This window comes from Nelusetta ayraudi, unplaced genomic scaffold (genome assembly GCF_046127955.1).
Source record: "Nelusetta ayraudi isolate G7.1 ecotype Tasmania unplaced genomic scaffold, CSIRO-AGI_Nayr_v1 ptg000020l, whole genome shotgun sequence".
In the NCBI taxonomy this organism is placed as follows: Eukaryota; Metazoa; Chordata; class Actinopteri; order Tetraodontiformes; family Monacanthidae; genus Nelusetta; species Nelusetta ayraudi.
The window spans coordinates 1,781,103-1,795,344 of NW_027466070.1; the positions used below are offsets into that span (position 1 = coordinate 1,781,103).

Sequence of the window (14,242 nt, forward strand, 5' to 3'; positions counted from 1 at the left end):
AGGAGGAGATCGATACTGGTGCTGCGGGATGGCAGGTTTACACGGATAAGTGATATCATCCTGGCTGTTTACCCCGTCATTGTCACTATCTGATCAACCAGCACCCTGCAGCAGCGCCCCTGGAGGGAAACAGTGGAACAGCAGCTCATACAACTCGCGTCAAGTTGCCGGAAACAAACAGGAAAAGAAAAACACGACCAGGGGTTTTAAATTAAACGCATATTTTTTAAAACGTCAACGTGAAAAAGGCAAGTTGGGTGAATTTTATTTTCTCCCTCCACATATAAATGATCTTGAAAAAGATATACATTATGAATTTGAATATTGAAGCATTTGAGTTTTGTCAGCACATGTACCAGGTATATATTTCAATCCGCAATATCAGTGTTCCTCCGTTGAATCCTAAATTAATATCATTATATGCAAATTTAACTTAATGCACAGCTGAAATCATTCACTATGGTTCATTACCACCGATTTGTGCATTTTCTTTCTTCTTCATTACAATTACACTCATAATCAGCGAGTCCTTGCAAAGGACAGGTGTGGTCTGCCTTTCACTGGATCTACCCTATAAATTTCTTTCTCGCATTATTTTTTTGTTGTTGTTTTTTATTTTTCGTGTTTTGACTTTTGACAGTTTAAATGTTTCCCCAAACCTGATTGGTCAAAATCATTCCTTCTTTGGGTCATTTTCACGTGCCCTACTTATTAAAGCTTAAGTGTAATGTCATTCATTCATTAGAAGAATTTTATTAAAAGTGTAATATTTTAACAGTCATTGTGACGGTGAAAATAGAGAGAGGTGGAGAGAGGGGGGGGGGGGGGGTGAGAGAGAGACGAAGCAGAGTGACAAGCGTACGCACGCCCCGTTCGACTGGACAGGTGCCGTGCCTTTATTTTGATACGAGCTCCGCACTTCCGGGCCGCATTGCGCTTCCTGCCGCCAGCTCGACGCGAGCAGCTCGTCTGTAGCTGCTGCTGCTGCCTGGCTGGGCTGCTGCTGCAGGCGTGCTATTTGCGGCAGCGGAGAGCTCTCTGCGAAATGCCTTTTGTACCCGCGGCTGTTTTTATGGTTTTCTTTCGCCTTTCCCTCGGAGGCTCGCGTCGCACTGTTCGTAGCCATGGCCCGCGGTGGATCCAGCGGGCTGTCCTAGCTGCCTGAGCCGCCCCTCGGCAGCGGCGGCGGCGGGTCCCGGTGTGGTGCACAGCCGGGGATGAGGCCTACTTGTTAAAGCTCCCCCCCTCCCTTTACCACCCCTTCCATCGCGATGGCTGATGATCAACAACAACCTGATCAGAAGCCTGCCTCGGGATTAGGCTCCCTCCCAGCCTTGGTGCCAGGACTCCAGGGCCCCGAGGCGAACGCGCTGCAGTTCAAAATCAAGAATTCAATTTGGTAAGCACGCTGACGGTAACGCTGCTGTCCTTTTGCGCTAGCCGTAGCACCGTAAATTAGCGTCTCTAGCTTGGCGGCGGCGGCGGCGGCGGTGGTGGTGGTGGTGGGGAGGGGTTGAAGAGCGGCGGAGGATGCGGAGGAGCCGCTCGTACAGCGGCTCACAACAAGCCCGATCTTCTGCCGCGGGGAGCCGAGCGGAGCGCGGCCGCAGCGGCGAGAGGAGGAAGAGGAGGAGGAAGAGGAAGAGGAGGAGGAGGAGGGAGGAGGGAGGAGGAAGGCCGCGACTCGTCCGCTACCTGTTTACGCATTAATAACACGTTAACGTATATGTAAGGTGGTGGCGGAGGAGGAGAGGAGGCAGCGGTGATGATGCCGTAGGAGGCCACGCGATAGATGACACCGAGGGCTGCCGCTTGGTGCTGATGCTCGGGCATTGATGATGATGATGATGATGATGATGATGATGATGATGATGACAGGTGTCACACGGCTCCGCAGAGACGTGCGCTGATTTTTTTTTTTTTGCGGTCTGGCGGTGAGAGCGCGCGACAGTCCCGCATCCCGGCAGGGCAGCACCCTCATAAAATATATATTTACAGCGCAGGTCAGCTGAGGGCTTGGGGGAAGAGGTCAGACGTGCAGCTTATTTTGTAATTATACACCGACCGTGCGCTACTGTATTGGGTTCAAAATCCCATTTGGACTAATAAAGTAAATGAATACGCACTGGCCTCTGTAAATGTTATTTACCTGCCACACCTTTGACACATTGCATAGTAGCACAACAACTGTGTGAACATAATTGTGCAAAATCCCATGTTAGACATTTTGTATTTTATTTTTGTTCACATTTGAATGAACAGGAACTGCGGGTCAAGCTGACATCACTAATGTCACTTATTCAGAGCACGTTGCTGCCTTCTATGCCTTTCTGAATCATTTGTTTTTATGATAGCTATACATTGTAAATGAACAGGAAGTCCACCCCTGCAGTTTGCTGCGGAGGCAGATGTGAAACGGCCACTGTTGTGAAGAGACACCTGTTTATTTTGTGGATAAAATTATGATAATTAGGCAGCTCAGATCAAATGTTGTTTATCTGTTTCTGAGCCTCTGTTGTATAGAAAGGATCAGACCACTACAGAGGAACACTCACACACATACACACACACACACACACACACACCTGTTCCTGGGTGAATGTGTCAATCGAGAATATAAAGCTAATGGATTTTTTTTTTTTTTTCGAGGCAGTGATGAACACGCTGGCCTTCCAAATCATGTGGTTGGATGCAATTGTTTCTTTATTTAAACATTTTTATTTATTTGTTTATTTATTTTTGGCTAATGTGATGCAGCATCCCTCATCTTTGAAGATGCATCGCTGCAGTAGGAGTGGGAGTGGTTAATGTGTCTATGTGCAAAATAAATGTCAAAGTTAAAAAAAAAAAAAAAAACATCTGAAGGAAAATGTGAATTTCTCCTAATCGTCTATGTTTTGTGCTTTCTGGTCTTGTTGCAGCAAATCTGTACAATCAAAAGTGGACAGCATATTGGTGAGTATCAGTGACTGACAACTGCACTTGTGTATGTGTGTATAAAGTGTTTCTGAAGAACTGTAACAACATTAGCATAAATTTTAAATGTATTTATAGTGACAGAAAATTAAATGTATGATTGAACTTAACTTTAATTTAACAGCACTATTTGTATTAGTGTAAGGTTGTTATAGTATAGTACCAGCAGCCTTGTACATCATGTCAGCCTGTAAAAACACCAAGATATTCAAAGCGGCTTTTAAAAAAAAAAAAAAAAAAAGTCTTGTCATCTCCTCCACGTGTCCCCAAAAACCTGGTTCTATTTCCGAACTTTTTGTTGTGCATATTCTGAGCTTGCACTCAGCCCGAGTTCAGCCTCAAAGCCCCGTCAGCGTCCATCACATCACAGAGATTTAGTGATTTTTATTCCCCCATCGTTATGATTATTATAATTTAAAACTGATGAAAGACACTGTTTAATGTTTGACAAGTTTCAGCGGTCAGGTTTGTTCTCTGTGGTCGCAGCTCCGGCTAAAATACACACAATTTCACACAGCTGCACCGCACACCCAGCCTGTCTTTTTTGAGCTGGAGTCTGAATGACGTTTTAACACATCTGTTGTGCAACATGTTTGTGCATTTGTGTTCATTTTGTGTTTTAACTATGTTTTACTAAGTATTGCTTTTATTATGTTTTACTCTGGAAAGCACCATGTGCACCTTTTGGCTGCTATACAGATACAATTTGATTGATTGATTGACATGTTTCCAATATTGGCTATACATAAGTAGATATTTTGATTATAGCCTCTGTTATTGGAAAAAAAATTAAAGTTGTGATCTTTTTTTTTTACTATCTTTTTAAATTATTTTTTAAACTACAGTTAATTAAGTGTAATGGTTGATAAATAAGGTCAGATGGATATATTTATTCATGAGCAGAGAAATAAATAAATAAATACATTTGCTTAAGAAAAATAATAATTCCCCCAGTCTAATCTATATTTGATTCTTGGAAAAAATGAGTTGCTTATTTTTCATAATAAGCAGGCCGAAAAAGTTTGGATTAATGACCACATTTAACATTTGCTATGCTATGCTACGTGCTATGCAAATATAAATCAGCTGTATTTTAGTAGTTGTCAGACACAAAATGGCAAACGCAGCAAACGCAAACCCTGCCTGCTGTTAAAACCCACCAGCGACAATCAGAGACCTTTCAGGGACGACACAGGCAGCCAGGAGCTCGGGTCACTCACGCTCGTGGCAGCGTAGTGTCGTAGTGAACAGCCATTTCCATTCACTGCTCATTGGCCCACGGCTCTCACTTCATTCACTTAAGTGTCGGTTCCCCTGGCAACCAAGAGGCAAATCGAAAAAGACGAGGTGACACCGGTCCATTCTTAGGAACCAGTGGAAACGCAGGTGGGGCGGAGCGGTGGTGACGAAAGGGTGTTCAACATGTGGCGCGACGGAATATCAGGCGCAATTAGCAGATTCACCCAAACTTACCTGTCTTAAGTATTTTGTTATTATAATTTTATTATGCATTTATACGTTTGCGACTCCCGTGAAGCAGTCTGGCAAGAATAATCTTTAAAAAATAAAAAAAAAACTGCGTAATTAGCCCTCTAACGCTGATTTCCAAAATAAAATCCATTCAGTAGGGTAACCAAAAATAAATAAGTGAATTACAAAATTTTCTCATTTGCAGAGAATTCACTGACAGGGTGGAGACAAAAAAAAATGTGATCAATTGAATTTTCCAAAACACACCGCTTTCAAATTCATAACAAACCCGTGAAGCAAAAATTCATGTCTGATTTTTGAAATGTTTGCTTTTGTGTTTGTGACTGTGCAGCAAGATGTTGAGAAGTTTACAGACATTGAAAAGCTCTACCTCTACCTGAAGCTGCCTTCTGGTCCCAGCAGTGGCAATGACAAAAGGTACGTGTGCGACTCCACGACCGTTGACTCCAGTGTTGCTGCGCCGCCCGGGGTTTGTTATTGCTGTCATGACGCTACGGTCTTATGGCTCGTCAGCAAATAAAAAAACAAAAAAACAATATGCAGGTCACTATCTTCACGGTTCCATCTAGACAAAGTTTTGTGCATTGTTTTATTTCTATTTTTACTTTATTATTTTTTTTTTTAAAAGAAGTGCATCTGAATTTTTGCAGACCTTGTTTTTCCAGCTGTGTGGTTAATGTTGATGATGAAGCAAGTGTGGACATCCTGCTATACCTCGTTGTCTGTGTTTCATTTGTTTCCCCATATCTATTCATCACACACACCCCTCCTCGACCCCCCCAATTCGGCCCATTTGGACTGAGAATGCCAGGGGGTCGTCCACTCCTGGATTATGGTATTAATCTACTTCTGTTTTAGCACGAAAAATGATGCAAACGTCGCCGGAATGCCGTTTCCTCACCGCACTTGATTTGTTTTTGGGTTTTTTTGTCCCTCTCTTCTCTCTCTCTTTCTCTCTCTCTCTCTCTCTCTCTCTCTCTCTCTCTCCCTCTCCCTCTGTCCACTCGCTTGGTCCTTACCACAGCGATCAGAGTTCCATGTCGTCGAGCCGCACTCAACAGATGTATGCGTTCAACTGGATACGGAATCACCTGGAAGAGCACCCGGAGACGTCCCTTCCCAAGCAGGAAGTGTATGATGAATACAAGTGAGTGGCAGCCAACCTTTACCAACCAGTACTCAACATTTTCCATGTGACTGTTCAGAATCTGACGTCTTCTCCTCCTCCTCCTCCTCCTCCTCTTTCTTGTCGGTGGCAGGAGCTACTGCGACAATCTCGGCTACAATCCACTGAGTGCGGCGGACTTTGGCAAGATCATGAAGAATGTCTTTCCCAACATGAAAGCACGTCGACTGGGCATGAGGGGCAAATCCAAATATCCTTTCATTCTTGAAGAGCCACTTCCTGCTCTTTAACCTTCTTCTTTCTTGCAGCCAGAGTGTGAGTCAGTGATTTAGTTAGACTTCACTTCCTCCATCGTAAAGTCCAGACATTCGAGCGGTGAAGTATTATTCCGTTACAAACTGAGTTCAGCGTCAAAATGATATAATTACCGTATGTATCTATAGTAAAATCAAAAGGATTTGCAGGTTTACTTGAATTTCTGTATGTGTTTCTAGGACTTGAACGCATCCTCACTCTAAATATCTAAACGTGTGCCGTCGGTAAAGCAGAGAGGGAGGGAAGTGCAGCAGAAAGAAATGCAGCTACAACCTGAGAGAAAGAGATGGAGAGGGAGAGAGAGGGAGAGGGAGACAGAGGGGGAGAGGGAGCTGCGAGTGTGAAAAATTTGACTCGTGGAAACTTGTTGGTTTCCCACATCAAAAATTGTGAAACTGCCACTATTACTACGAATACCACCACTACTACTACTACTACTACCACTATCACTACTACCACCACCACTACTACTACTACTATGACTCCACCTTGTAGCAGACATTCTAATGATGTCACCACTGTTCAGTCGTCATTTACCAAACAACAGCATGCACTTCAGGTGCAAGGCAGCTTCATTTATGTGTCACTTATCACGCGACACGAAATCAACATATTTAAAAGTAAAATGTACCTGCTTGATTTACCCTGTGATACATTGCCTGAGTTGTGCTCGGGGCTGCTCTCCCACTCCCACACTCCCAGAACGGTGACTCCTTAACTCCGTCTCACATACTGTTACAGCGGGCTGAGGAAGAAAGCCTTCGTTCACATGCCGTCGTTACCCAACCTGGATCTGCAGAAGTCTGGCGACGGGGTGAGTTTAAAAGCCACACACACACACGCGGTGCTTGCAGTGACCATCCAGGCCGACTCTGGCCCTCATCTCGTCCTGCTCTCGTCCCATTGTCTGGTTTGGCTGCGCAGTGCGAGCTGATGGAGCCGTCGGGCCAGTCCCCCAGTGCCGAGGACGAGATGAGATCTGCCGCCTGCGGCCTGGTGTGCGAGTGGGCGCAGAAGGTCCTGAGTCGTCAGTTTGACAACGTGGAGGACCTGGCCCGCTTCCTGCTCAATAGCCACTACATTGGTACTAAATCCATGGCTGCACTCACTGTTATGACTGGAACGCCCACAGGTAAAGACGTCCTCCGCTCCTGCGCTTCACGTTGTTTGTAACCCGATGTCATCATTAGGCTGTAACGCTTTTAAAAATTGTGCCCAAATCCATTGAAATTGTTTTTACAAATAGGAAATTACGATTTTACACATTTCAGTTCGCCTGGTCGTCTTTTGCAAAGAACACACAATCCTGGAAAGTACAGTCAAGTCACAACCATCTTTCTTTCCTAGACCAGCTGGTCTGTCAGACCGTAGCTGCGCTTCCATTCCAGTTTTTCGCAAAATAAAAGCAATATTTCTAAAATTACAACAAAGTGCAATTGCGATTTGCAGGTGTTTTTTTTTTCCATTGAACGGTGTGAATCGCATAAGCCGTAATTCTCATAAAACTTGGCAAGAATTCTCGTAATTTTCGCGAACTTTATGATAATTATGTTTGCGTCCCGTGCGTCACATCCCCTGACTCGTAAATGCGAAAAAAGTGTTTCCATGACACTTTTGCACTTTACCTCTACATCGATAAATCTGAAAAACCACCTCATGAGAGGGTGAAAACCTTTTAGCGATAGTTGAGAGGTTTTTCGAAGTTTAAGCGTTGCCATTACCAGTTTTTTATTGCAATATTTAGGTTTTGCGCAATTCTAGGGGTAACGGAAACGCCGCTGGTGTTGCAGTGATGTTGGATACATGGCCATCAAAACAAAAAAGAGAGGAAAACAGTTAATCACAACAAACTTTGTTGAATCACATACAGATCATAATTGAAGTTTGAACAGTTTTTCCAGTTCTTGTTTATCAAGGGGGTAACAATTAAACACTTCAACACTGTTTGGTAAAAAAAAAAATCCAAAATTGTTATGTGTTATAGCCCTGCGATTGTGTGCGTTGTGATGTTATCAGCAACACCCGCAACCACACAAGTGACGGAAGGCGCGTGTATCTTCACTTGTATCGTCCTCATGTCTTAGTATTTCAAACATTTCCCTGCCAAACAGGAATGAAGACCCCGACGCCCTCCTCTGCCTTTGTGCCCACGGCCGAGGCCAACACCTTCCAGCCCCAGGTGAAGACCCTGCCCTCGCCCTCCGTGGACGCCAAGCAGCAGCTGCAGCGCAAGATCCAGAAGAAGCAGCAGGAGCAGAAGCTCCACTCGCCGCTGCCCAGCGAGACCCAGATCAAGCGGACCGAAGCCAGTACCCCCGGCCCCACCATCCCCTGCGGCAGCCCCGCCCTGCTCTCCCCTCAGCCCACCATCGGCATCGTAGTAGCAGCTGTCCCCAGCCCGGTCACGGTGCGCCTCTTCTCTTGCCTCTTTAATGACTCGCCATCATGATTATTACCGTTGTGGGTCTGCAGTGCCATGGGTTGTGTGTTGTGTCACTGCTCCACACGAAATAAGCAGGGAGGAGAAAGAAAATGATGATCTCATTATCTAATAACATTACTTTGGTTTATTTGTAGAAACCACTTTCAGAAGAGATCAAAACATGTTGGATTGGTTACAATTTTTGTATTAAGTAATGACCACATTCACTGTGGTGTGCAGAAGTCCAGAATTCTCCTAAACCGATGCAGATGAGCAGCTCAGTCCTTCCTCTGGTCTGTTTTTAGCTTTGAAATGTTTAGTGACATTGTTGGTGTTGCTTCTCCCGCTGTCTGTCCTAGTGTAGCACTGTGAGTTTAAATTACAATAAATAACCCCCCCCAAAAATACTATTTTTGAATGTTTCTGGTTAAATTAGGCAATTAGATGCAGTTAATAGAACACTTCAGTGGCCAGCCAGGGGATTATTGAAAGCTTGGTGTGCACTCGTGCCATAAAGTAACCCATGTGTAGAAGGAAACAGATGTGGAGGAAGATAACCAGAAAACCAGTTTCTTTAATGGTACTGTGTAATATGCTTATAAAAACGTTGCTTCTGAAATGATATGGGGAAAAAATCCCCTTACAAACCTTACTAACTGTGCAAGTATAAGAAAACCAGCGTCAATCGCTCGTTAAAAAATTGGCGCCGTTAAAAGGAGTTTGAGTTAACGCGCTATTAACGCGTTAACTTTGACAGCCCTAATATTTTGTCATTTCTCCTTTTTCCATAAAAGTTTTTTGCATGTTTAGGGCTAACGGCTTCTCCCCGCTGTCCCTGCAGGTCCAGAGAAGCAGGCAGCTGATGACCTCCCCCAGCCCGGTGGGAGCGGCCGAGTCCAAGGTGTTGCCCGTCAACTTCCAGGTGGTCACTCAGTCCATCAAGCAGCCTCCCAAGACGCCCCAAAGCATCTCGGCCAGCCCGGTGGGCGACCGCCTGGCCCGGCACGGCACCCGCTACGCCCAGATCCTGCCCAAGCCCTCGGCCACCAGCGCCATCACACTGCGCTCGCCCCCCACGCTGCTCATCACCAACAGCCCCATCAAAACGGTCATGCCCACCCCGCACGTGAGCTCCGTCAACGTGGTGAAGATGACGGCCATCGCCCTGGCGCCCAACAGCAGCAGCGGCGCCACCGTGAGGCCCGCCTCGGCCGGCGTGAACACCACCGCCGCCTCGGACGAGTCCCAGGCGGCGGTGGTGATGGCGGGCGGCACCTCGCTGACCCCTCAGTCCCCCACCGTCAGACACTTCGCCCCCGCGGCCACGCTCACCACCTCCTCCACCGACACCAAAGTCGTGTCGGAGATCGGAAGCTACATCAGCAGCAGCCCCGCCGCCGGCGCCAAGGAGGAGCGAGTGGCCAAGTTCAGGGCCGCCAGCGAGCCCAACTTCCTGGTCAAGTGCTCGCCGGGGCCGCCGGACAAAGGCGCCAGGGCCAAAGGTGACTCGGAGTTCTCGGCCGCCTCCTCCGTCGCCGTCGCCGGGATTCAGGACAGCAATAACCGCGGCTGCCAGGACACCACTTTGTACTTGACTGTTGATAATCAGAACTGCGGCGACGCCGCCGCGCTCATCCCGACCCTGAAGGACCCCTGCCTGGACGCCCGCAGCCCCAGGAAGCGGGCCGGCTCCACGGGCGAGTCCCACGTCATCCCCGTCAAGCGGGTCTTCATCTCCCAGCAGCCGCTGGCCATCGTCGACAATCCCAAACAAGCTGGCGTGGGCGCCGGCGTGAAGAGAATCCCCCGGCCGGGAACCCCCGCCCGGCCCGAGAGCGCCCCCTGCAAAGTGACTTTGAAACACACCTCCGTCGGCCCCACGCAGATCCTGGCACTCTCCGACCTGCCCATCACACACGCCGAGGGCTCACCGACTGTTGTCAAACCCCAAGCCTTGGTCGTGAAGCACGACGACGGTCTGCTCGGCGCCGGCAGCGCCGGCAGTGCCGGCGACGCCTCCAACCAGGCGCTGCTGCAGCAGATCACCCAGGACCCCCGTGCCATAGCAGCCAACTCAGGAGCACACGAAGCCTCCGCGATGGGCGACTTAAAGAGCACAATGTGGGAGGAGGGCCAGCTGGACGAGCTCCGCAAGCAGGCCTTTGTCCAGCAGATACCAGCAGAACACAAGCAGGCCGCCGCCGAGCAGCTGACCATCATGGCCCCGGTGCCCGAGGGTGCCGCCGGCCAGCTCGCCCTGGCCCAGGAGATGGTGGACTTTGCCGGCTCCCAGTCCAACATGGACTACTTCCCTTTCAATGACGACGACATGACCCAGGACAGCATCGTGGAGGAGCTGGTGCAGATGGAGGAGCAGATGAAGCTCAAGGGTCTCTTCAGCAGCTGCGTGGACGTCCCCCTGCAGGGCCCGGCGGCCGGTGGCCCCGGCGCCATGACGGGGGCCCACCCGGCCGGCGCCACCTTCTACCACTCGGCCCACGGCAGCACCACACCCGTCCAGACGCCCACGCCCACGCCCACCCCGACGCCCACGCCCACCCCCACCTCGGAGATGACGCTGGGCCACAGCCTGACCCGGGAGAGCCCCTGCTCGCGCATGGCGCCCGTCACCCCCGTGGACTCGGCGCTGGGCCGCCACACGCCCATCAGCACGCCGCTGTCCAACTGCAGCAGCAGCGTGCCGCCCAGCCCCGTCGAGTGCCGCAACCCCTTCGCCTTCACGCCCATCAACTCCAGCATGGCGGCGTACCACGACGCCAGCGTGGTCTCCAGCAGCCCCGTCAAGCCCATGCAGCGGCCCATGGCCACGCACCCGGACAAGGCCAAGCTGGAGTGGATCAACAACCGCTACAACAGCAGCGCCGCCGCCGGCCCGCTGGCCAACCACAGCATCGGCCTCCTGCCCAGCTACCAGGTAGGGGGGGGGTGGGGGTGGGAATCGTTGGGTACTTGACGATTCAATACAATTCCCGATTCAGAGGGCTGCAATGCAATTAATCAAGAATCGCGATTCATCACGATTCATATGTATATATGTGCATATATGAATCGTGATGAATTAATTGCATCGTTATATACATGTATACTTAAACACACACACACACACACACACACACACACACACACACACAGGAGGATTTTCTGTCTTTTCTTCCAACTCCGGTTGCCAGCGGGCGATGTGGTTCCTCGTGTTCATCGTGTTCCCACAATATTTGCTGGTGGCGTGACACAACTTACAAACAACAAAGTGTGACTTTTGTCGAGTTTCTTTTTGCTGATTTTAAATTGCGGAGGAACCGGTCTAAAGTCATCTTTGCCGTGTGTGTCAGGGCCTCATGCATGCTCGTGTGTCTAGTGTGCGTCACCTTCAACGGCCCGGTGCGACGCTGCAGTGCAGTTGCACATGAGTTCAGGCCTCATTAAAAAATTTGAATTAAATAAAAAAAATGTCAAAAATGTGTGAATCGACTTTTAATTGGCATTGTCATAATCGCGATTAATCTAAGAATCTTTTTTTTTTCTTTTTTTTCCCCACCTCCACTACCAGGACCTGGTGGACGACCAGTTCCGCAAGCCGCACGCCTTCGCCATTCCGGGCCAGTCCTTCCAGGCGCAGGTCCGGCAGGACGCTGCACACTTTGGCCGCCTGACGCCCATTTCGCCGGTGCAGCAGCAGCCGCCGCAACAGCAGCAGCAGCAGCAGCAGCAGCAGCAGCAACAGTCGCCGGTGCAGCAGCTGGTGGCGGTGGTCACCACTCCCACCAAGCAGGAGAGCTTCGCCGTGCCGGCGCCGCTGGACAACAAGGCCTCCACCTCCACCGCCTCCAGCACCTTCCGCTGCCGCAGCGTCAGCCCGGCGGTGCGCCAGAGGAACTCCAGCGGCAGCTCCGGCTCCTCCGCCAGCGCCGCCGCCAGCGCAGCCCGAGCGGTGGTCTCACCCTTCGGCTCCCCCATCACGGCCGAGGTGCTCAGCATCCTGGCCAACAGCCAGCAGGCAGCGGGCGCCGTGCACAGCATGGCGCAGCGCAGCCAGTCGGTGCCGCTCACCGTCATGATGCAGAGCGAGATCCTGCTGTCGCCGCCGGTCCCGGCGGCTGCGGCTGCGGCGGCGGCGACGGCGAGCAACGTGGCCAAGATCACCAACGTGCTGCTCAGCAAGATGGAGGCGGAGGGCGGCGACGACGCTGTGCGCGGCCTGGGCATCAACAACCTGCCCGCCAACTACACGGCGCGCATGGACCTCACGCAGATCCTGGAGACCACCAGCGTCTTCGCCGGCGCCAACGGCCACCCAGCGCCCGGCCCGGCCGCCTTTGAGCTGCAGCAGCAGCAGCAGCAGCAGCAGCAGCAGCAGCAGCAGCACGGCTACCTCAGCGCTGGCGGCGGAGAGCAGGTGAGTTTCTCCGGCGGGGACGGCCAAGCACAAGGAGGCGCCGGCGAGCAAGACCAGCAGCAGCAGCAGCAGCAGCAACTCCAGGAGGCTTCTTTGCAAACTCAACCGCAGCTCCTCCTCCAGAGCACACAGCAGCAGCAGCAGCAGCAGCAGCAGGAGGCGGAGGACGAGCAGCAGCAGCAGCAGCAGCAGCAGCAGCAGCAGCAGCAGCAGCAGCAGCAGCAGCTGGACTTCAACAACACGGTGAAGGACCTGCTGGGCGACGACGGCCTCAACCCCAGCTCGCAGCTGGTGGGCCAGGTGGCGTCGGAGCTCAACGCCGTGGCCTCGGACTTCTCCAGCGACATCAGGCTGACCTCGGACCTGTCCAGTAGCATCCCCGACCTGAACACGCTGGACCCCAACCTGCTGTTCGACCCGGCGCAGCAGCAGGAGCAGTACGAAGACTCGACACTGGAAGAGCTGAAGAACGACCCGCTGTTTCAGCAGATATGCAGTGATACTGTGAACTCCGGCTTCGACTGGCTGGAGAGCAAAGACCAACCCACCACGGTGGAGATGCTGGGCTAACGTTACCTTTTTACTCCTTGTATAATTTCTCTGTTCTCTCGTCGTTCGTTTGGTGCATATGTAGTATATCTGTTTGTTTTTTGTTTTTCGGGATTTGTCTGGACTTTCGCCATTTGTTCTGTTTAAAAACGAGAAGAAAAAAAGAGGAAAAAAAAAAAAAGTGCCAGGCTTACCAGAAAATCTCCCACTGATGTTAAGTTATGTCTCTCCTTCTTCATTCTGACCACTTTTCTCCTTCATCTGAAAAAAAAAAAAAAAAAAAAAAAAAATTCGAGATGTGAGCATTTCAAGCAAAAACGTGTCCTGTGCACTTGCAAAGAGCTGGTTCGTTAGCGTGTGAACACTGGGAAAACATAATCTTCCATGTTATAGCCAATCAATAATGCAATATGTTTTTCTTATTTATTTTTTTTTTATTTTTTATTTTTTAGACAGGCACTTAGTAGGAGTGGGATGCGTAGGGAATTTGGCACAAAAAACGACCAAAAACGAATGTTGTCTTGCTGTTTCTCAGCGTGTGCAGTTTTAATTTCAACCAAAACGGAGCGCGGCGTCGGCGTGGTGTACTTTATGCACGTTGAGTCGTCGGAAAACATTTTGCCTGCCATATCTGAAATATGAAAAAGGTGGCGCGCTGCGCTGCCAGGTGCTGAATTTAATGACATAATCTTTATACTTTATCACAGAACCAAAATCAGTGGGCGGCGGCGGCGGCGCTGATTCACATCCGAGCATTGTCCAACTGTGTTACTTTTTTTCTTTTTCTCCCCCCCCCTATTATACCTGTTGTGCTGTTTATTGTTCTGATTTACTAAAGGGAGCAGACGACTCAGTGGGTAGGAGACGGGAATTCGGGGTGTGGCCGCGGAACGGAATCAACAACTTGGCTGCCTTATTCCCCAAAGTCCAAGGCCTTATGCCATCTCTA

General features: G+C 49.9%; 1 protein-coding gene across 2 annotated transcripts; it reads left to right on the forward strand.

The window, feature by feature from the left end:
* The first annotated feature begins 942 nt into the window (after nucleotides 1-942).
* Nucleotides 943-13,443, forward strand: rfx7b (regulatory factor X7b). 2 transcript variants are annotated; one of them, XM_076027348.1, is made up of 11 exons: nucleotides 943-1,399; nucleotides 2,922-2,955; nucleotides 4,799-4,883; nucleotides 5,263-5,302; nucleotides 5,492-5,614; nucleotides 5,727-5,843; nucleotides 6,638-6,722; nucleotides 6,833-7,040; nucleotides 8,020-8,315; nucleotides 9,172-11,265; nucleotides 11,899-13,443. In XM_076027348.1, the coding sequence occupies exons 1-11, from the start codon at nucleotides 1,272-1,274 to the stop codon at nucleotides 13,312-13,314; spliced, it is 4,626 nt and encodes a 1,541-aa protein (XP_075883463.1). In that variant the 5' UTR covers nucleotides 943-1,271; the 3' UTR covers nucleotides 13,315-13,443. The 2 variants fall into 2 exon arrangements, with proteins under 2 accessions (XP_075883463.1, XP_075883464.1); XM_076027349.1 differs by lacking the exon at nucleotides 5,263-5,302 and having other exon boundaries at nucleotides 4,799-4,884.
* Nucleotides 13,444-14,242: the final 799 nt, after the last annotated feature.